We start from the raw sequence: 22,507 nt of genomic DNA, 5'->3' as shown, positions 1-22,507 counted from the left end.
CACCAGGGAGGTCCCCATCACCATTATTTTAAATTACTGTTCCAAAAAACAGTCCCCCTAACTCCCACTCCTAGGGGGGCAGGGAAGGGAGGCCCCCTCCCCACTCACCCCTGCCCTGCCTGGACAGTGCCAACCCCTCTGCTTATGCCCAGGGCAGCGGCTGGCCGCCACCACACCGGGCAGGCTGTCCTGGTGCCACCAGGGAGCCGTCCAGCAGGTTTTTCCTCTCTGCCTGCTGTGGGGCACCCCACCGTCTCTTCCCCGCCTTGGCTGGGCCCGGCCCTCTCTAGGCTCCCGTGCTCCTTTCTGCCAGACGCAGCCAGCGGATGGCAGGCACTGCGTCAGGATGCCCAGCATCTTTGCCTACCAGAGCTCGGAGGTGGACTGGTGTGAGAGCAACTTCCAGCACTGGGAGCTGGTGGCCGAGTTCTACAACACGGTGAGAGCCGGGCGGGAGCCTCTGGTGGGACAGAGTCTCAGCAAACAGGGGTTCAAACCCCAGCTGCTCCACCTCCCCGCTGGGAAATCCTACCCGAGCAGCCGTCTCTCTGAGCCTCAGTTTGCTCATCTGTTAGGCAACGCCTGCCTTCTGGCTTTCATTCATTAGACTGTCTTTATTAGGCATGAGGCTCTGTGGTAGGTTTTGGAAATGCAGCCGTAACCTGGAAAAGAGCTGCATCTGCCCTCCCAGAGCAGAGGATACAGGTGTGACTCCAGGTGTCCACAACCCAGGATGATGGTGCTGTAATGGGAGGCGCACAGGCAGCTTCTGGGAAGCCTAGAGGCAGCTCCTGAGCCATTGGTGGAGGGGTGGATCAGGGAGGGCTTCCTGGAGGAGATGGCTGTGTCTGCCTTGTTCTCAGCTGTATCCCCAGCCCAGGGTGACCAACTCATCCCAGTATGCTGGGACTGTCCTGGTTTTAGCACCATAAGTCCCGTGTCCCAGGAGACCCTGCAGTTCCAGGCAAAATAGGATGGCTGGTCATCCTTCACCCAGCCCCTGCTATCAGGACCACACTGGAAGGGCTCAAAACTCTTGGATGCCTCAACGGCAATGGCATTTAACCAAAGCTTGAAAGATGCAAGCAACCAGAGACACGTACAGTTATCCTGTGTGGGGTGCTGGGGACACTGTGGTGAATAAGACAGTGGGCTTGCCTTCCTGGAGCTCCCGGATTGGTGGATAATGAGACAATGTCCTTTGCTCTGTGCCCTGCACATAGTACGTGCTCAATAAATGGTGAGCATGAATTCACACAAATAATGGCCTTTACCGAGCACTTACTGTGTGCCAGGCATTGCCCAAAACATTTTGCCTGAGAAAACCTCATTTAATCTTCACCATGACATTGGGAATTAGGCAGCATGTATAGTATATAGAGTTAGTTAATCCCATTTTCCAGATTAAGAAACAGGCATTCAGGGAGATTGAAGGATATGCCCAGGGTAACTGTGATACTTAGAGGTGGGATTTGAACTTGGCATATCCGGGGGAGGTGTTTTTTGGGGGGAGGGGAGCTCAGTGTCAGGTTGCTCTGACTCTGTTACCTTTGACCTCACCACTTCCCAGAGCTGGGAGGCAAGAGTTTGAGATTCAAAGGGTCCCTGAGGTCGCCCCAGCTTTTGCTTCTCCTGAGCCAGAGATACCGACCCTTTCTGGTCCTCAGTGGCCTTCCCTATAAAATGGGAGAGGGCTGAATGTGCTGGTGCCTGGAGGCTGAGAAGAGGGTGTGGGGTTCTGGACTCCTCCTCTCTGCGTTCCCTAGTCCAGAAAGTTCCCTGTCCAGCCCACCCTGCAGAAGGCACGGAGAGAGGGCTGGCTCAGATGAGGGCTGCTTCCGCATCCATGTGCTCTCATGCAAAATTCCCCTCCATGACATCCTCCTTCAACCTTTTTTTTTTTTTTTTTTTTTCCCTGCGCCTCAGGGATTGTGGGATCTTAGTTTCCCCACCAGGGATCGAGCCTGGGCCCTGGCAGTGAAAGCGCCGAATCCTAACCACTGGACCACCAGGGAAGTCCCTTTTATTTTATTCTATTTTTTTTGTGGTATGTGGGCCTCTCACTGTTGTGGCCTCTCCCGTTGCGGAGCACAGGCTCCGGACGCGCAGGCTCAGCGGCCATGGCTCACGGGCCCAAGCCACTCCGCGGCATGTGGGATCCTCCCGGACCGGGGCACGAACCCGTGTCCCCGGCATCGGCAGGCGGACTCTCAACCACTGTGCCACCAGGGAAGCCGGGGAAGTCCCTTTTAAAATTGGAAACATCATCCTTATCACATGGACCACACAAAAGCCATAACGTTTTCACTAATCTTTGTAGGGCTTGAATAGATGTCAAACTACTAGGCAGCTTTTAATTTTTTAGTTTTAATTTTTAAATTTTATTTTATTTATTTATTTTTGGCTGCATCGGGTCTTTGTTGCTGTGCGCGGGCTTTCTCTAGTTGTAGCGAGCGGGGACTCCTCTTCATTGCGGTGCTTGGGCTTCTCATTGCGGTGGCTTATCTTGTTGCAGAACACGGGCTCTAGGCTCAGTACGGGCTCAGTAGTTGCGGTGCACGGGCTTAGTTGATCCGCGGCATGTGGGATCTTCCCGGACCAGGGCTCGAACCCGTGTCCCCTGCATTGGCAGGTGGATTCTTAACGCCTGCGCCACCAGGGAAGCCCTAGGCAGGCTTTTAAAAGCATGCTTTTGGTCTAGGTATGTCAATGAAAGACACATATATAGCAGAAAAAAATTTTAAATCTGTTCATATGGATTTTGTCATGATCCACTTAGGAATCACAGCTCATAATTGGAAAAGAGTGTTCTCTGAAGAATCTTTTGCTTTCTTGTTGATCTACGTGCAAGGAGCTCTGAGCCTGGGGTTGGAGGAAGTAGAGCCCAGCCCAGCACACGGTCAGGGTACAGACGAAGGACGCACTGGAGGACTCGGCTTCTTAGAGGAGGGCACCTAGGCGTTGGCTTTTGAAGGATGAATAGGACCTCGCCAAGTAGGGCAGGAGTCTGGGAAAGAGAGCAGAAGATAAGAAAAGGGGGTGCTAAGTCCTGGAAGTAAAAGAGGGACAACCAGTTTGGGAAAGTATGTCTCTGTGGCTAAAATATGGGGAGAGATAAAGATGAAGTTTTCAATGCTGAGTTGGAGCGTTTGAAATTTATCCTGTATTCACTGACGGACTCATTCATTCAACAAAAGTGCTGTAAACCAACCTGTGCTGGGTGATGCTGGGGTCCCAGAGAGGCTCAGTGCCCCCGGGTTGTTGGGCTGGTGGTTCAGAATTAGACATGGACACCCCCACAGTTAGCTCGTGGCAAAGGGAGAAAAACAGGGGGCAGATGTGGGATGGCGAGGAACCATGGGGTGGAGCGTGACGCCTCTGTTTGTTGAATGGGGAGGGAACCTTGATGCTTAAGGAATGAGTAAATGTTCTCTAAGGTATATGGGGCAAAGGAAACAGCATATGCAAAGGTCTTGAGGTGAGAGAAAAGAACTGTTAGCTTCGAGCCAACGCCCAGGCTGCTTGCCTGAGGGGGAGGAAACGAAGGAGAGAAAAAGTGCTGATGAGGTTTCCAGGGGCTAAATCAGGAAAGCAGGGCAAAAGAGCGCGTGCTGCATCGTGAGGGCACGCGGGAGCCATGGCTGACTTCGGAGCATGGGGGAGTTGATGATCTGGGGGCAGCTGGAACACCTGGCTGCGTTTCACAGTCTAACCGAGAGCCAGGAAGGGCGATCCAACAGGAGCAGAGGTCGGGGGTGTGGGAGGGGCTGGGGCAGGTGGGGCAGGGGGAGAAGTCAAGGTGTGGGCCGCTCTAGTTGGCACCTGTTTGCTTTGGCCTGGTGGCCTCCAGGTGTGGCCTCCTTCTGGGCTGCTGACAACTTAGGAGAGTTTCAAGTGGTGTGGGGAGATGTTTCAAGGCCCCCCGCCCCAGGCTCCCAGAGGCAGCCGTGCTGCTGAATTTCTTCCCTGGGATCCTGCCAAAGCTTCAGAGGCTCCGCATCTCATCCTCTCTAGAAAACTCCCTCTCAGATGCCCAGATTCAGAACAAAGGAATGGTGTGCCTGGCGTGGGGAGCTGCATAGGAAAGGCACAGGAATGGGGATGAGTAGGGGGAGTCTGGGGGTGGGTGGGTATCAAAGAGACAGGGAGATGAGAGCGGGGAGGGTGTAGGCTGCGGTGCCCACCTCCGACAGCGTCCCCACCTTCTTTTCCGATAGCCTTGGCGCTGTTGGCCTCTGCAGTGCGCTAGTAACTCCAGTCTCTCTCTTCCCTGGATGCTGTGTGACCCAGGCGGGAGGCCCGCCCCTCTCTGAGCGCCTGACTGTGACCAGCAGGTCCCATGAGCTCTAAACCACACCTCCCTCTTCTGCCTTTCTCCTCCTCAAAACTCACAGCAACAGCAATTAATTACAGGGCACCTCTTGTATGCCAGGTCCCGCAGAACCGACGAGGGCATGGTTCCTGCCCTCAGGGAGGAGAGATGCGATTAATTGAATAATTGCACGCATGAAACTGGTGACCATGCTCATGATACATCCCAGACCCAGACTCGATAGGTCCCTCTGGGCCTCTCTTCTCCTTCGGAAAAACAGGCAGCGCTGATCTGCAACCTGCTGGCCTCCCGGGGCTGACACAGGGGTCAGATTGAAATGACCCCTTTATTTCACTCTTCATTCATTGGGAATTGGTGCAGCCAGTCACTGTTCCAGCTCTGGGGACGCAGTGGTGATCAAAGCAGACAAAAATGCCTGCTCTCGTGGGGCTGGTGTCCTGGGGGATGGAGGAGACAGGCAATAAACAGGAGTCAAGAGTATAGGTTGCCAGGGGGTGGTACACGCTAGGGAAGAAAAACTCATTCATTCATTCCTTTTTTTAAAAAAATTAATTAATTTATTTATTTTGGGCTGCATTGGGTCTTCGTTGCTGCGTGCAGGCTTTCTCTAGTTGTGGTGAGCGGGGGCTACTCTTCGTTGCGTTGCGCGGGCTTCTCATTGCAGTGACTTCTTGTGTTGCGGAGCGCGGGCTCTAGGCGCGCGGCTTCAGTAGTTGTGGCTCGCGGGCTCTAGAGCGCAGGCTCAATAGTTGTGGTGCACGGGCTCAGCTGCTCTGCGACGTGTGGGATCTTCCCAGACTAGGGCTCGAACCCGTGTCCCCTGCATTAGCAGGCAGATTCTTAACCACTGCACCACCAGGGAAGTCCCCATTCATTCCTTTTATTCAGCAAATATTTACTGAGTACCTGTGCAAAAAGGGGATTTCTGTGAGGTGCTAGTAATTTTTGACTCATAGGACGATGGAGAGGATGATACAGCTACTGGACATCCCTAATGTCCATCAGTGGATGAATGGATAAACACAATGTGCTCCATCCACACAATGGAATATGATTCAGCCTTAAAAAGGAGTCAAGCACTGACACATGCTACAACATGGATGAACTTTGAAAACATGATTCTCAGTGAGAAACCAGACCCAAAAGACCACACGGTATGCGATTCTGTTGATACGAAACATCCGGAACAGGCAACTCCACAGAGACCGAGAGTGGATTCATGGTTTCCAAGGGCTGGGGGAAGGGAAGGGAGAGTGATTGCTAATGGGTACAGGGTTTCCTTTTGGGGTGATGAAAATGTTCTGGAATTAGCAAGGATGGTTGCACAACATTTGAATAGATTATGTACACTTGCAAAGAATGAATTTGATAGTCTGTGAGTTATATTGTAATTTAAAAAATAGAGGTATTTAGAAAAACTCACAGCTCCTGGCACATCCTAAGCACTGAATAAGTTGAAGCTATTATTATTGTTGTTGTTAGAAATACATATAGCACAGAGAAATGAGAAAGTTTTCATATATTAATTTTATTTGACATTAATTTTGTTAATGTCAAATAAAAGAGCACTGTAATCCTCATAAAATTCTTATTCTCCGCATTTTACAGATGGGGGAAATAAAGGCTCAGAGAGGGTACATTTCCTTCCCAGGGTTGCACAGCATGTGACTTGCAAGCGTGTGAATGCTGAGAGTGCCAGAGTTAAACCCCGGCCACCTAGTCTCAGAGTCTCTCACTTATGCACAGTGCTGTGAGGCCACTCAGTCACTGAGTGATTAACAATGTCGTGTGCATCTTAATTCATGCAAGTAAGTCCCACGCGGAGAGGGACTGTGGCTGGTGGTCCACGCCCCCAGCCCAGCACTGACACTCATGTGCATGAGTGGAATGGATGCATACGGGGGTCCTCGGCAGGTGACAGGGCCAGGGGTGGTGGTGGGAGTTTGAGCTTTGGCACTGGGGAGAAAGAGAAAGGGGAGGTTTGGCCATGTTTTGTTTTTTTTTTTTTTAATTTTTTGCTGTAGTTGATTTGCAATGTTGTGTTAGTTTCTGGTGTACAGCAAAGTGATTCAAATATACATATACTTAGATATATACATACATATAAAAAGAATATATACGCTTTTTCTCTTCTTTTCTTTTCTTTTTATGGCCGCTCCGTGCAGCTTGCGGGATCTTAGTTCCCTGACGAAGGATTGAACCCGGGGCCCCGGCAGAAAGAGTGCGGAGTCCTAACTACTGGACCACCAGGGAATTCCCTTTTTCACGTTCTTTTCCATTATGGTTTATTATAGGATATTGAGTAGAGTTCCCTGTGCTGTACAGTAGGACCTTGTTGTTTATCTATTTTATATTCAGTAGTGTGCATCTGTTCATCTCAAACTGTAGTTTATCCCTCCCACCCCCGGCCATGTTTCTTTTTTTTTTTTTTTGGTACGCGGGCCTCTCACTGTTGTGGCCCCTCCCGTTGTGGAGCACAGGCTCCGGATGCGCAGGCTCAGTGGCCATGGCTCACGGGCCCAGCCGCTCCGCGGCATGTGGGATCCTCCCAGACCGGGGCACGAACCCGTGTCCCCTGCATCGGCAGGCGGACTCTCAGACACTGCGCCACCAGGGAAGCCCCCCGGCCATGTTTCTTGATTTGACCGAGTCAACATATTTTTCTTGAGTGCATGCCAGCCTACTGGCTGGGGATAAAGCAGGTGTTTCCTGTCCTCTTGGAACTCACAGTCCGGTGGGGAGGGCAGAGATGATAAAGCAGTAAGCAGTGAAAAAGACTGAGGTGAGGCGTCTACTCAGGTCAATCCCCTTCCTTCCTTCCTTCCTTCCTTCCTTCCTTCCTTCCTTCCTTCCTTCCTTCCTTCCTTCCTCCTTCTCCCCACCTTCCCTCCATCTCTCCCCCTTTTCCTCCTTCCGGTCCTCAGGATCCAGCCACATCCACTTACCAGACGTCCTGCTGGGTACGGGTGATCAAAACATCAAAGCATTCTAGAATAATAGTCACCCCATGGTACACAGCACATGCATCAGACACCTATGTGCATTATTGACACGTATTCTTTGCATGCATTATTCGCTACAAAAATTCACTGAGCACCTACTGTGTGCCAGGCACTGTCCTAGACACCTGGGGTTTGTAGCAGTGAACAAAACTGCCGACCCCCCTGGTCCCGTGGCACTCGGTTCTCGAATCCTCACTGTGGCGCTCGGAGATAGGGCCTCTGTTTTATAGAGGAGGAAAATGAAGCATAGAGCATCCCCCAAACTCTGACTGGATACACCGTAAAGGCAGTGACTTTGTTTTCAGGCACTGGTAAGGTCCTTGAGCACGTAGTAGGTACTGAAGGAATGATTGTTGAGTAAATGAATGAATGAATGAAAGTGAAGGCACCTGCTGGGGCTGGGGCCCAAGGAATCCAGCTCACCTGTATCCAGAGCTCAGGACTGGCCACGATCTCGGGCGGGTACCTTGCCTGCCTCTCTGAGTCTGGGTAGGGCCGGTGGTTGGGAAACGCGGGGGCTCAGCCCCAGAGGGCAGAGAGGGAGACGCTGGTGTCAGGGTGGTCTCTGATTCTATCACAAACCCCGGCGGCATTCGGAGCCCATTAGTTATAGGCGTTGCCCGTTGCTCTGTCCTCATTCTGCACACTCAGGGACGTTATTGAGAACACCTGTCTTCATCCTGCAGGCCACTTAGCGTGGAGCATTGATACCAACCACAAGCCTGTTATTATTATCTCCTTCAACAGTAACAAGAGCAGCAGCAGCCTTTGCTATTTCTTGAGCCAAAACCATGTCCCTGGCGAAGTAGCTTTTCAATGCCTGGCCTCATGCATCCCCCTCCCCCCAACAACCTTCACGGTGGCATTGATGATCCTCTCCTACTTCACTGGTGCAGGAAAGGGGGACCCAGAGACACCAGATCACACAGCCGGGAAGCAGGGGAGCCCCCTCTTCATCTTCACCACCCATCTAGTCCTCCAATCTTTCAAAGCAGGGGGGTCAAAGCAAACTTCGGAGTCCTCCAGAGCTGTGCAACCTCAGAGAAATCACTCCACCTCTCTGAGACTCAAGCTCCCCGTTGCCAAACAAGAACTAGAAAGGCGGACCTTGAGGGGGTGTGCTAGGATTAAGAACAATCTGTAAAGTCAGGCTGTCAATAGATTGGAAAGTGACAGTTGTAGCGCCTTCTATTCAGAAGTTTCTAGATGCAAGACCCTCTGCCAAGTGTTTTCATGTGTGTGACAGGTGATCCACCTGAATTCTTTTGAGATCCAGCCAACAGGATTTATTGAGCACCTACTATATTCTGGTTCCTGAGGTTATAATGGAGAAGGGGGAAGCCACAGTCCCCATTCTCAAAGCCAGGTTTAGCAGGAGAGCCAGATGGTTCCAGCCAGACAAGTGTCAGGAAAGTGGGACGGCACAGGGCCACAAAGGAAGGCCACCTGACCCTGCCTTGCGGGATTAGGAAGGCTTTAGGGAGAAAGTGATGCCCAGGTTAAAGGCGGAGTAATTGGCCTGGCGAAGAGGGGTGAGTGGGAATGAGAGTGTTCCAGGCAGTGGGAACAGTATGTGTGAACTCCTGGAGGTTAAAGGATGGCTCATTCAGAACTGAGTTATTCCTTCCACCCAGATTATAAAGTTGAAGGTGGAGAGAGGTGAGTCATGGAGGGAGTTTATAAGCCAAGCTTAAGAATCTGGATTTTATAGATGAGAGTCACGGACGTGTTTTGAGTGGAGGCTTAACAGTTTGGGAGGCTGGATGGCTCAGCATCTTCAGGCTATGCCTGATTTGCCCAAGGGCTGCCGTTTGGTTGAAGACAGAGGGACCATCAGAGTTGTTTGGGGTTTTGCCCATTCAGTATCCATGGCCCCATTTTCCCTTCATCAACCACCTGGTTATGGCCTCGGTGGGATGGTCAATCAAGGTGGTCCCCCTCCTCTGGCCAAGGGTGGGATGTGGCCCAGGCTACACTCTCCAGAATTTGAAGCTTGGGCTTGGACAGAAGGACTGGACACAGTTGTTTTCATTCATACCCAAAATTGCCCCCTGAAGAGACTGTCCATTAGAGGGTCAAAGCTGTTCTGGTTTCTGCAATTCCTTTGATTAATGAGCTCCCTATAATGAATGAATGAATGAACGAACGAACGAATGAATGAATGATTTGGTTAATTAAATAAGTAACCACACAAACACACACACACACACACACACACACACACACACACACACACACACACATTTATATTTATAGTGTAAGTTCACCAGAATCATCTTCTGTTGCTTGCTACCAAAGAACCCTAGCTAATAATTACTACTGCTGATGGGTTTGTTGGATTCAGGCAATAGAATGGTAGATTAAGCAAAAACCAAAACAAAGAAAGAAAGATATTGTGGAATATCTTAGAAAATGGAAAGATGAGTTGTTTTGGGAAAGCTGTGACCCAGGGTAGGTGTGCAGGATTCAGAAGAAGGGCGAATACTACCCTCGAGTATTTGCTTTTTTTTTCCTCACCCTTGTCTTCTCGTGGGTGGCAAGATGGTTGCCGTATTTTAAACATCATGACAATATCCCAGGGCCTCTTTAGAGAGTTGCCAACGGTGCCACACAATTATGGTGACTCCCAGGCTTTGTGTCTGCTCCAAGTTTCAAATTCACCAAAGAAAAGTCTGATATCCTGCTTTGGGATAGGTGTCTATTCCGGTGGGGTAGGGTCTCATGATACGGACAGGGCAGGTCGGGGGTGTTCCGTGTTCTGGGGTAGCCACTGTGAACTGGGTGATCCTCCGGGGATGCGTTTGACTCTGTCCATTGACAAACACCAGAGAACTTGGCGTGGAAAACAAGGACATAGGTGGGACCATGGGCTGGGGAACCAGTTTGCCAAGGCTGGGTTCTCAGACTGTGACCTTTGAGCTGGTTCTCCCATTGCCCCAGGAGAGCTGTGGACTTTCCTGGAATCAGGAGGCCTCCTGTCTTGGGAACCTGTACAGGTGCCCAGGACCTAGGCTAGTAGAAGCTGACCTTGTATCAGGTGAATGATTTCCCCCCTCACCCACCACTGTGCCCTGTATTTTTGAGTCAGCATCATTAATACTGGGGTTCTGAAAAATAACAGAGCATCCTAGTTAAGAGGGTGCTGTCTCTTCACTTTCTAAGATGGAATGCAGACAATTTAGGAGACCTTTACAAGGGGAAGATCTTTGGGGGGAGGGAAGGGTGTCATTGAGTGAGCAAGCTGGTTGACCTCAAATTGGCAGGTGGATTGAGGCCATGAGAACACCTGTTTCTGAGCCCATGTGAGATACTCACTGTGACCCCAACATATCTGGGGGAGGCTTCGAGGGGCATCAAAGTCCTGCATCAGCAGTTGGGGACTTTGAGCCGTTGAAATTCTGGTGCAAATGTTCTTGTGACCTTAATTGTATTTATGAGTCCAGTGAGGCTTGGGGACCTTTGGGTCAACAGCATGAAGAGGCAGGTGGTGTTATGCCTATGTCAGAAATGCAGAGATGGCAGGTTAAGGGATTGAAGTTACCTTCTCAAGGCTCCACGGTTAATGAGCAAGGGAACATGTATCCAATCCCACACCACTTGGATCCCAAAGGTCGTTCATTGGAATGCTTTGGTTTCAAACAAAACAGCCAACTAAAACAGCTTAAATAGAAAGGACAATATCTTTTTTTTTTTTAAATGGAAGTTGGAGGTAGATGGTTCCAGAATAGATTAACTCAGAGCCCAACATCATCAGGCTACTTGGTTCTTCCCATCTTTCTTCACTGCTATCCCTGGAGAAGTGGTCCTCAAAATATTGTCCAAGCGCCACCCTGCTTGGTGTCCTTGAGACCCTTTCAGGGTTTCCTCAAGGTCAAAATTATTTTCATAATAATGTTAAGGTATTATTTGCCTTTTCCCACTCTGATTCTCTCACGAGGGTACAATGGAACCTTCCAGAGGCTGCATGACGTGTGATGACATCATCTATCTGATGGCCAAACGAATGTGGGCTTGTGTAGTCACGTGTCTTGAAAGTTTTGGGGTTTTAGTTTCTAATAAGGTAAATCTTGATAGATGTAACTCACACAAGTAAAAGCTCTTCAGGGTCCTCAGTAATATTTAAGAATATAAGAAGATCTTGAAACCAAAATGTTTGAGACCACTGTCCTCAAGTATTTGTTTTTGCTGTCAACCTTGTTTCCTCATGGTTGCAAAATGGCTGCCACATCTGAAACATCACAACAATCTCCAAAGGGCTTTTCACTCAGTCTGATTTCAGTAAAGAGAACTTTCCCAGGAGCCCCTCATCAGATCTTCCATCACGTTTCATTGGCCAGAATTATACCACACGTTCATTCCTTAACCAACCCTTAGCAATAGGGATGATCTATGCCCTGGGGCCAAATCCTGCCTCCCTAAAAGCCATGTCTTCCTGATGCCTGAACAAAATTCTGGTTTATTTAACAAGGAAGGAAGGGGGTATCTGTAAGTTAAGACATAAGTCCAGCTGCTGTAGCAGAGACCCAAAATAATAATGGTTTAATGAAGATAGAAATTTGTTTCTCTCTTACATAACATCCAATTATAAGCTCCCCAGGGCTGGTGTGAGAGCTTTGGGGTACCAGAGATCCAGGCTCCTTCTATATGGTTGTTTTCCCATCTCTAGGCCATTGCTGTCATTTGTGCGGCTCAAGAAGCTATCCCACCACATCTGCATCCCAGTAGAAAGGGATTGAGGGGAAGGCACACCCCTTCCCTTTAAGAAGACAACCTAGAAGCTGTACTTATGTCTTGTGCCCATGTCTTACTGGCCAGAACTCAGTCACACGGCTGTGTGGAGCTGCAAGGGAATCTGGGAAATGTAGTCTTTAGCTTGGTGGCCTTGTTACATAGAAGAAGGAGAGAATCAGATTAGCTTGTGCCCATTGTTATTCCCCTTTGCCTCCCAAGAAGGATATGTCTTCCTAATACTGAACCAAATCAGTTTGAACTGCCATATTCTTAGTGGTCATTGTTAGTTATCTGAATCATGTGTTATTATCAAACATCGACTGAGGTCTATGAAGCAATTTCTGCTTCTGTGATAAACAGCACTCTGCTTCTTGTCTCAAGAAACTCACGTGGGATCTCGCTTCAAATCCTGGATTCTCCAGTTACTGGCTGGGTGACCTGGGCTGGACCATTTGACCACTCTGAGAATCAGTATCTACTTCTATGGTGTGGTGATGCACAACCTACCTGGCAGGGTTGTTTTGAGGATGAGAACAGATTCTGGGAATAATAAACCTTGCCCGGGCCCCAGAACATTGTGAATGCCTAATTATAAGGACGCAAATCACTAATCCGCAGACAACATAGCTGTGCAATCATGGGGTTCTGGACAAGGCATAGCTGTGCGGTGCCAGCTGGTCTCCATACACCTTTCTCCTCTCCTACCCCGGCCCACAGTAATATTTCCTCTTTGTCTCAGCTAGCTGATGTTGCATAACAAATCACCCTAAAGTTTAGTGGCTTGAAACAATGACCACTTATTTATTTATTTCTTTTTGCTCATGAATCAGTAATCTGGATAGGGTTTGGCAGGGACAGCTCATCTGTGTTCCACTTGACAACTGTTGGTGTGACTTGAAGGGGGGAAGGGGACTGGAATCATCTGAAGGTTCATTCACTTCTGTGTGTGGTAGCTGCGCTGGGAAGAGTCAAACTTCTGGGGACTGGAATAGCTGGGGCTCCTCCAGCATCTCTCTCGATCTCTCTGTGGTCTCTCCACATGGTCTCTCCAGCATGGCAGCTTTAAGGGTACCCCATCTCCTTGCATGGTGGCTAGAGCTCCAATGTCTCGTGCTCTGAGATGGCGACCATCAGGTGCAAGCCACAGTACTTTTATTGACGCAACCTCAGAAGTCATGCCCCATCACTTCTGCTTCCTGCTGTTTTTAGAAGCGAGTCACTAGGGTATTACATTGTCTTTCCTTGTCTACAAGGCCAAGGCCAACTCATGACCACCAAGTGTGCATTTCAGTCCACAAGATGTGGAGTGCAAGCCTTAAGCTGCTTCTTAAGGACTGACCTGGAAGCAACAGATTCATTTGCATTCCTATCCCATTGGCTAGACCAGGTCCCAAGGCCACGGTGAGCTGCAAGGAAGGCTGGGATATGTAGTCTTTCGTTGAGTAGTTGGACGCCCAGCTCAAACTTGGGGAACACTATTGCCGAAAGGAAAATGTGGAAAGTTAGTAGCTAGACTTTGCCACATGCATTGAATGAATGAATGAACCCATAGAATAATGGATGGAGTTATGGATCTGCTGATGACTGGTTGGCTGTTAAGTTCAGCTGAAAGACGGGTAGACCCTGGGTTGATCAACTGCCTGAAAGGTGATAGGTGACCGACTGGGTAATGACTAAGGGCAGCCCCCCTCCTCGTCCTCTGTCTGACAACCCCCTCCCCGTATTTCCCCCTTCCTTCTCCAGTTCAGCAATGTCACCTTCTTCATCTTTGGGCCTCTCATGATGTTTCTGATGCACCCATATGTCCAGAAACGTTCCCGCTACATTTATGTCACCTTCATCCTCTTCACAGTCGTAGGTAGGTGGGGGGCTGGGACAGGACGGTAGTGGGGGCGGGAAGGGACAATTCCCTGGACCACCTGCCTGTGTCTTTCGCTCCAGGTCTGTTCTCTATGTACTTTCACATGACACTCAGCTTCCTGGGCCAGATGCTGGATGAGATCACTATTCTGTGGCTGCTGGCCAGTGGCTACAGCATATGGATGCCCCGCTGCTACTTCCCTGCCTTCCTAGGGGAGAACAGGTGGGGCGAGGGCCGGTCCTCTGTCGATCTTGCTGGAGCCCACCTATCCTCTGGGTCCCCTGCCCAGGCCCTCTTGGGGTGTTTGGAATCCTTCCCCTCAACACCCCAGGACTTTTTCCTGACCCTGCCTGATCTAACTGGACTTCCAGGGGCCCCTCTTCTGAGTGCACTTGCGACCCCTGGAAGTCCTCCCCTTATCCTACTGCTTATTTGGAATTCTTCCTCTGATCCCACCTGGATAGCTGGGACCTTCTCCAGACCCTGTCTGAACCCACTATGGGGTCCCAGAACCCCATGCCTAAGCTTACCTGGGGCCCACAGACCTCTTCCCTGAGCCTGTCACCTGGGTTGCCTGGAATCTTTCATTGGATCCTCCTGGGCCCTTTTTTTTGACCTCAAGACCCATCTGAATCTCTCTCCTGACCCTGTGTGACCCACTTGAGCCTTCCAGGACCCCTCTCCTAATAGCCACTGGGACCCCTGTAGTTCCTTCCTTAATCCCACCCGGCTCACCTGAATCCCTTGCCTGAACTCACCTGGGCTCTGGAACCCTCTTCTGACCTGACTAAGCCCCCTTGAGCTTCCCTGAGACCCCCTTGTCATCCTACCCATCCCCTACCCCGGGACCCCCTTTGGACCCTGCTTGTGCCCACCTGGGTTCCCTGGGAAATTTCATGTGATCCTCCTGGGACCCCTGAGACCTTTTACTGAGCCCACCTGGGAGTCTTAAGACCATTTTCTGAGCTTCCCTTTTCTCATCCGTCTTTGCGACAAGAGCACCCTATTGCTCTGCCTAAACCCCACAGGAACACCCCCCAACCACCCCCCCACGGCTGATCCCTTCTCTCCCCAGGCCCCAGTACATCTGCCTGGTCATCACCGCCACCGTGGTCAGTACCTTCCTGTCCTTCCTGACGCCCATGATCAACGCGTACGCCCTCAACAGCATTGCCCTGCACGTCGTCTACGTCGTGGCCCAGGAATATAAAAAGTGGGTGGTGGCTGCAGGTGCCCGGGGAGGGGGCTCCCCTTTCCCTTCCAAGAACCGCACCCCCCACCCCCGCCAAAAAAACCCACAACATCTCACTGTGTTAAAGAGGTGATGTCCCTTCCCCGAGATCATTCAGCAAATAGGGGCAGGACCGGGATTTGAACCTAAGGTTGTCTCTGACTGCAGAGTTTGTCCCTTTTATTCTGAAAACCCCCAAACACACATAGAAGTGGAGAGCATTGTATCACAAACCTCCGTGTGCCCACTAACCAGCCCCAGCAAACATTAGCATTTTGCCGACCTGCGTCCTATGTTCCCCCCAGATTTCATATAATGTCACCCATTCATTGTTCAGGGTTTCACTCACCTGATAAAGAATTATTATTTTTAGCCCGTACTAGGTCTTAGCAGGCTAGAGAGGGGACTTTCAAATGGGGCCCTTTGAGGAGAGTTGAATAAAACGTTTCCTTACAAAGGAGAGGGCAGGCTGTAGGAAAATCACTAGGGATCATTTAGAAGCTCTGTGTTAATAACGGCGGGATTCTGTGATCATCGGGAGACCTGGGATGGGGAGTGATGGGAGGGAGTGATTGCAAGAATCTGGAAGGAGAGAGCTAGCAGAGGGGGGTCTCCTTGGCAAGAGCTGTGGCCTCCAGTTGTTGGTTGTAGCCAGCCCGAGCCAATCCCACAGGGAGGTTGTGTGGACCAAATCCAGGGGCTCCCTTGTCCTTGGGCTTCCAGTTGGGTTGGCCAATGGGGAGCCCCAGTAGGGAACCAAAGGGTAGATGGAGGATACTGTTGGAATATTTATTTCGAGGTCCACATAGCTTAGCTCCCCTGCCCCTGCTGCCCTCTGAGGCACAGGGCAGAGTGGAGAAAGGCAGGGAAGGATCTAGAGGGACGAATAGAAGATCCTTCCTTAAGATAGCATCTAATACCCATTTTGCACTGAACTTTCCTCAGTTTCCCAAAGACATCTTCTTACACCTGGTCTTGTTTAAATCAGAAGGCAAACACAGTCTCTCAGACCTTCTTTATTCCATAGCAGTCCCTCCCTCCCTCCCTCCCCCTCCCCCCTCCCCCTTTCTTCACGCCTCTGATTTGATAACAGAAACTCGATCCATCGTTTGTCCTGTACAACATCCTGCATTATGGATTTGGGCGACTGATTGCTGTGGTTTCTTTCTTTCTTTCTTTTTCTTTCTTCCTTCCTTCCTTCCTTTCTTTCTTTTTTTCTTTTTCTTTCCTTCTTTCTTTCTTTCTTTTTCTTCTTTTTTCCTTCTTTCTTTTTTATTTTTGTATTTCCTGAAAATTAATAGATCTAGACTTCCATTTAATTTCCTCATTTCATGTGTGGCACTGGGTGCTGCTTGTTCCAGCCAATCAAGACCCCATGATGAATGGTTGTCCCACATTTAGTGCCATTAAGATTGATCAGTAGATTCGGATGTTGTCATCCAGACCCTTCATTGTAAAGTTTCCTGCTGACCTTTCCCCTAATGATTCCAGCAGCTGTTTCATGCCATCTCCATCCGTGATCTCACTAGAGGGTGCAAAAGGGTGATTTTCAGATTCTGTTATTCCTTCTGCATTGATTATCTGGAGTTCATCCATCCAGATAGAAGGACTTTTGCTCATCCACCTTGAAATACAGTTTGGACAGGAAAGACAGGATAGGGCACTGATTCTTTCCCTTTTAAAAATCAACTTCTAGAGCAATGAGTTGGCACCTTAGCCATCTCTAGTAAGGACCAATGAAGTGGGTTTTTTCTTTAAGTATTATTATGAACTCATGGGTGTTTATATCTCTGAAGTGTTTCAATCCATTGCAGTCACTATCCTATATTTTTAACTTTTTATTTTGAAATAATTAGAGGCTCAGAGCAAGTTGCAAAAATAGTACAGAGTCCTGTGTACCCTTTACCCAGATGCCCCCCCTGCTCCCCCAATGGCAGCATCGGATGTAACCACAGTCCAGCCTCAAAAAGGAGGAAATTGACAATGGGACAATACTGTTAACTAGATCACAGACTTTATTCAGAGTTCACTAATTTTAATTTTTTTTTTTTTTGGCCACACTGCCCAGCATGCAGAATCTTAGTTCCCTGACCAGGGATCGACCCTGTGCCCCCTGAAGTGGAAGCGCAGAGTCCTAACCACTGCACCACTGGGGAATTCCTTAGATTTCACCAATTCTGATGATTTTTTTTTTTTTTTTTTTTGGTGTTCAAACTGTCCCATTTCAGGCTAGCGGGCAGGGCTTGTGCTTTTATCCATAAAGGAGTTACTGCCCCATTAATCCCTGATAAACTGTTTCCTAAGGGACAGTGGGTTAGCTCTGCTGTTTGGGAAACACAGATTCCAATCTTGAGTTATCCTGAGACATGGCCTCAGAGAATACACCCTCCCACACACAGACATATATTCTCATAGCCACATAGACATAAATTCTCATGCACCGACCCACAGGGGCACACACACTTACACCCCAAAACACAAACACGGAAAGCCTTGTTGGTTGCGGGTTCTGCATTCTGATAAACCTGAATCAGACCCCACTTACTAGCCGTGTAACCTTGGGGTGGGGCTGGGACATACTTAATCTCGCGTGCCTCAGTTTTCTCACCTACAAAATGGGAATAATAGCATTGTTGTGAGGACCCGGCATCTTGTAAGGGCTCAGCAAGTGTTAGCACAGATCTGGCCCTCTCCCCGCTTGCCCCCTTGATCCTTCCCTCCTCCCAGCCTCATCTCCTTGGATGGAGGAGTTTCCCGTCAGCTCCTTTGGGCCCTGCTAGCTGAGTCAGGCTCTGATCTCCCTCCTTCCCTCCCTAGGACCAGTAATAAGGAGCTTCGGCGTCTAATTGAGGTCACCATGGTTTCATGGGCTTTTGCGTTTACTAGCTGGATCAGTGACCACTGGCTTTGCAGTTTCTGGCAGTGGATTAATTTCTCCTACCTGCACAGCATCTGGTAAGCATTTGCCCTGTGGTCTTGGGCCTTAGCAGCAGAAACTCTCAGATGCCAGAGCTTGGAGCAGGAGCCTGGGGGCAGGGTGGGGAGGCACAGATACTGGGATGTGTGTGTGTATGTATGTCTGTGTGTGTTGGGGGACGGTGTAGTCCGGAGATCAGGTCCAGGAGGTCCTTTGGGATGGTCAGGATCCATGAGAGGTAGGGAGAGGTGGGGATGGGGGCATCAAGCTGGCTGCAGGGGCATCTTGTCCCGTCATCACCCTGTCATATAGGCATGTACTCATCAGCATCCCCTTCCCCTACGGCACTGTCATCATGGCCATGGTGGATGCCACGTATGAGATGCCGGACAAAACTCTCAAAGTCTGCTACTGGCCTCGGGACACTTGGCCCATGGGGCTGCCCTACGTGGAGATCAGTGATGACAACAAGAGCTGCTGAGGTCCGCCAGCTTCTTGACCACCCAGCTACCTGCGTCCTGAGGACAGAAACCTGAATGGGGAGACTGAGAGACACTCGCAGTTCCACCCTCCAGCTCCATTTCCCCATCCTCCTGGTCCTCCGTGGCCCCATCCTGAGGCAGGGGATGGACTTCACAGCCTCTCTGTGCTGTAGTCTGATGACCCTGGGCGGCTGCCTGGCAGAGCTCCCCTCCACAACCTGCCCCTGTTCTCTTTCACTTCCTCTTCCTGGTTCACTGTTGTCACATGACCAGGCTGGATGACCTGGTGCTGTGATTCTGTGGTAGCCACTGGGAATGACCTCAGGCTGGGGCTTGGTCCCCGGGCACCTTATGAAGAGTGGCGGTCACTATGAGACTCTTTGGACCTGTCTTCGGCTGTGCAATGTCACTGGTACTTGGGGGGCATCCCAGAGAAGGGACATGTTTTCCAGTCACCTCATTCTACACTCACACATGCGTGCAGAGACCTCACAGATCCTCACACGGGCTCACACCGGCTCCCATGGAGTTGTGGGGTTGACAGCAGAGCAACTTGGAGGCCAGGACTGGGTGATTTGGGTACTGTTGGGGCACGGGCATCAGTACGGGAGCTGCAGTGGCCGGTACAGGCTCTCAAAGCGAGGGGAGAAGGGGAGGGTGATCTCCATGGCGGTTAAGAGCTCAGGGCTTGGAGTCAGGCAGATGTAAGTTCGAATTCTGCTCCACCATCTCCTACTTGTATTATCTGGGGTAAGCGATTTTTTCCTGCCTCTGAAGTTCAAGGACCATGTCTGTAAAACATTCCTTCCTTCCTGGGATTTCTGTGTAGATAAAACAAGATAACATATAAAGTGCTTAGCATGGAGTCTGGCAAACATCCGTCCATCTACTCATTCTGTAATTTATCCATCCTTTTATCCATCCATCCATCTTTTGAACTGTCATTGAACTATCCATCTAGCTATCCTTTAAGTTACTCATCCACTAATTTATTCCTTCATTTGTCCATCCTTTCATCTGTTATCCATCTTTTTAATCTACTGCTTATTCATTAATGTATCATCCATTCATTGAACCATCCATGCGTCCATCTACTCATCCACTTATCCACCCATCCATCCATCCATATATTTATTATTCATCCTTCCATCATCCATTACTCATTATCCTTCCACCCATCCATGTATCCAACTGTTAACTATCCCTCCATCCATCTATATCTAGCCATCCATTTATTTTCATTTATCCTTCTGTCTAACCATTTGTTTAATTATTTATCCATCCATTCATCCATCCATCCATATTTAGCCATCTATTTATTCATTTATCCATCCAGATCATTCAGTCATCCCTCCGTTCATCTATTTTCCCACCTGTTCATTCATTCATTCAGTCAGTCAGTCATTCATCTCTTCAACAAATATATCTTGAGTTCCTACTATATGTTTGACACTAGTCCTTGGGGATATATGACAACAAAGACATGCAAAGTCCCTCCCCTAGTGAGGAGACAACATTAGATAAATAAAAAGACACATAACCAAGGCACTGATGGGTGCTGCAAAAAAGATAAAGCATGGTGATGTTCTCAAGACCACGGGGTGGGGAGCGCCCATTTCAAATGGATGATCAGTGGGGAGTGCACTTTCCAGCTGAGCCCTCAATAACAAGGAAAGCAGCCATTCCAAGAACTGGGCAAGACCATTCTGGGCAGAGGGAATGGCAGGTGTGAAACTTTTGGGGTGGGAATGAAGTGGAACAACAGAAAGGAAGCTGCTGTTGGAGCTCAGTAAATGAGAGTTCAGAGTAAGAGGTTCTTAACCTGGGGGGCCGGGACGGATTTCGTATCCATGAACCACTTGACGTTCTCTGCAGAAGATGGGTTTCTGGGCATGTTGTCTAAGCCCCTGGACTGCATCACTCCAAAAGGAGAAGAAGCAAGACCATCTGGCCTGCTGGAGAGATGGGGACATTGGAAGGAGAGGGACCCCTCATATTTACATGTCCCTGACACACAGCATTGAACCTAATAACCCTCGACACCCCCCTCCAGATAGACAAGAATAGTTTCATTTTATAGATGTGGCTCAGAGAGGGCAAGCAACTTGCCCAGGCCCCCACAGCCTGGACTTGAGCCAGGACTGTCCTTCCCCCAAATTCCTTGCTCCACAGTGAGTCAGAAGAAAGACTGTATTTGGATCTCAGGTCTCCTGCTTCTGGGTCTTTCTGACTTTCTTGTTCTAGAAACCAGAATTTCTTCACCTATGGCCTCAGGATGGATTGTGGTGGGAGGAGGGGGTGGAGACGGTGGGAATTTCTACAGACTTGTGAATTGTCTGCGAAATGTTGTGTCCTGGTGTTTCTGGTGGGGAGAGCAGCTGTGCTTCCATGATATTCTCTAAAGGGCATCTGACACTCTGATAGTTAAGAATCTCAATTCAAACTCTTCTGGGGGCAGGTGGATAGAAAAGCATCTGCTTCCTAATCCTCTTGCCTCTATCCGTAAATACATGGCCATGATTTGTCCCCAGCTTCTATCTCCTGGCCCCTGCTGACTCCTCCTTACAGCCTCCTCTTGGGGCATGGAGGCAGTGGGCAGGTAGGAAGGAGGTCTAGGTACTCATCCAGTGTGTAATTCTAACTAACCATGGGACCTTGGCAAGTCCCAGTCTCCATCATGGAGGACTCTGGGTGGCAAAGGACAAAATGCTCAACTCTAGCTGGCTGGAATGACAAAAGGATAATCAGCATATATACCTTTGAAGTTGGCCTGCTGCAGGTGTGGCTGGATCTAGGCTTCAAATGATGTCACCAGGGCCAGGTTCCCTCCATCCCTCTGGTCTGCCTCATGGGTAGGAGGTGGCTGCCACTAGGCTTCTAGCCTTCCAAGTAGAAAAGTATACACGAAAGCTCCAAGAGCACATGAAAAGATGCTCAACATCATTAATCATTAGGGAAATGCAAATCAAAACCACAAATATCACTTCACACCCACTAAGTTGGCCATAATATTTTTTAAAGGCAGTAGATAAGTGCTGATGAAAACATGGAGAAATTGGAACCCTTGTGATGTGCTGGTAGGAATGTGAAATGGTACCGCTGTGGTGGAAAATAGTTTACTGGTTCCTTAACAAGTTAAACATAGAATCACCATGTGATCCATCCGTTCCACTCCTAGACATATACCCCAAAGAATTGAAAACAGGTATTCAAACAAGTATGCATACAGAAATGTTCATAGCAGCACTGTTGATAAGAACCAACAGGTGGAAACAACCTAAATGTCCATCAATGGATAAACAAAAGTGGTGCATTCATACAATGGAATAGTATTCCTCCTTAAAAAGGAATGACGCTCTGACACATGACACAATATGGATGAAGCTTGAAAACGTTACACTCGGTGAAAATCCAGACACTAAGGGCACATATTCTATGATTTCACGTATATGAAATGTCTGGAACAGGCAAATCCATAAGGGAGGGCAAAAGCAGATTAGTGGTTGCTAGGGGCTGAGAGGAGGGAATGGGGAGTGACTATTAATGGGTATAGGGTTTCCTTTCGGGGTGAAGAATAGGTCTTGGAAAACTAGATAGAAGTGATGGTTACACAACACTGGGAAGGTTCTAGATGCCCCTGAATCGTACACTTTAATACGGTTCATGGTTAGTTTTACGTTATGTGAATTTTACCTCAATTAAAATTTAAGAAAGCTCCCAGAGTCACTCTTGGCTGGTGTTAGGTCATGCCCTCTCGCAACCGCCTCCACCGATCCCGGTAGCGAGAAGGATGCAGCCCTTTGGCCAGACTTGGGCATGTGCTTCCTCTGTGGAGGGTGGGGAGCCTCACTCTGACTGTGAGTCTGATTGGGGGGAAGAGGGAGCAAGTGGGGGTCAAAGTCCTCTCTTAAGCTTTGTGCCTGTCATGAGTTGGCATCCTCCCAGAAGGG

The 22,507-nt window shown here is 49.3% G+C and overlaps 1 protein-coding gene across 1 annotated transcript; it reads left to right on the top strand.

Moving 5' to 3' along the window:
• Positions 1–346: 346 nt before the first annotated feature.
• On the top strand, positions 347–18,556 carry ACER1 (alkaline ceramidase 1). Its single transcript, XM_060006552.1, has 6 exons — positions 347–439; positions 13,810–13,924; positions 14,008–14,149; positions 15,003–15,140; positions 17,976–18,113; positions 18,388–18,556. The coding sequence occupies exons 1-6, from the start codon at positions 347–349 to the stop codon at positions 18,554–18,556; spliced, it is 795 nt and encodes a 264-aa protein (XP_059862535.1).
• The last annotated feature ends 3,951 nt before the right edge of the window (positions 18,557–22,507 follow it).

This window comes from Delphinus delphis, chromosome 3 (assembly GCF_949987515.2).
Source record: "Delphinus delphis chromosome 3, mDelDel1.2, whole genome shotgun sequence".
Classification (NCBI taxonomy): domain Eukaryota; kingdom Metazoa; phylum Chordata; class Mammalia; order Artiodactyla; family Delphinidae; genus Delphinus; species Delphinus delphis.
This window is presented reverse-complemented; position numbering and strand designations above follow the sequence as displayed.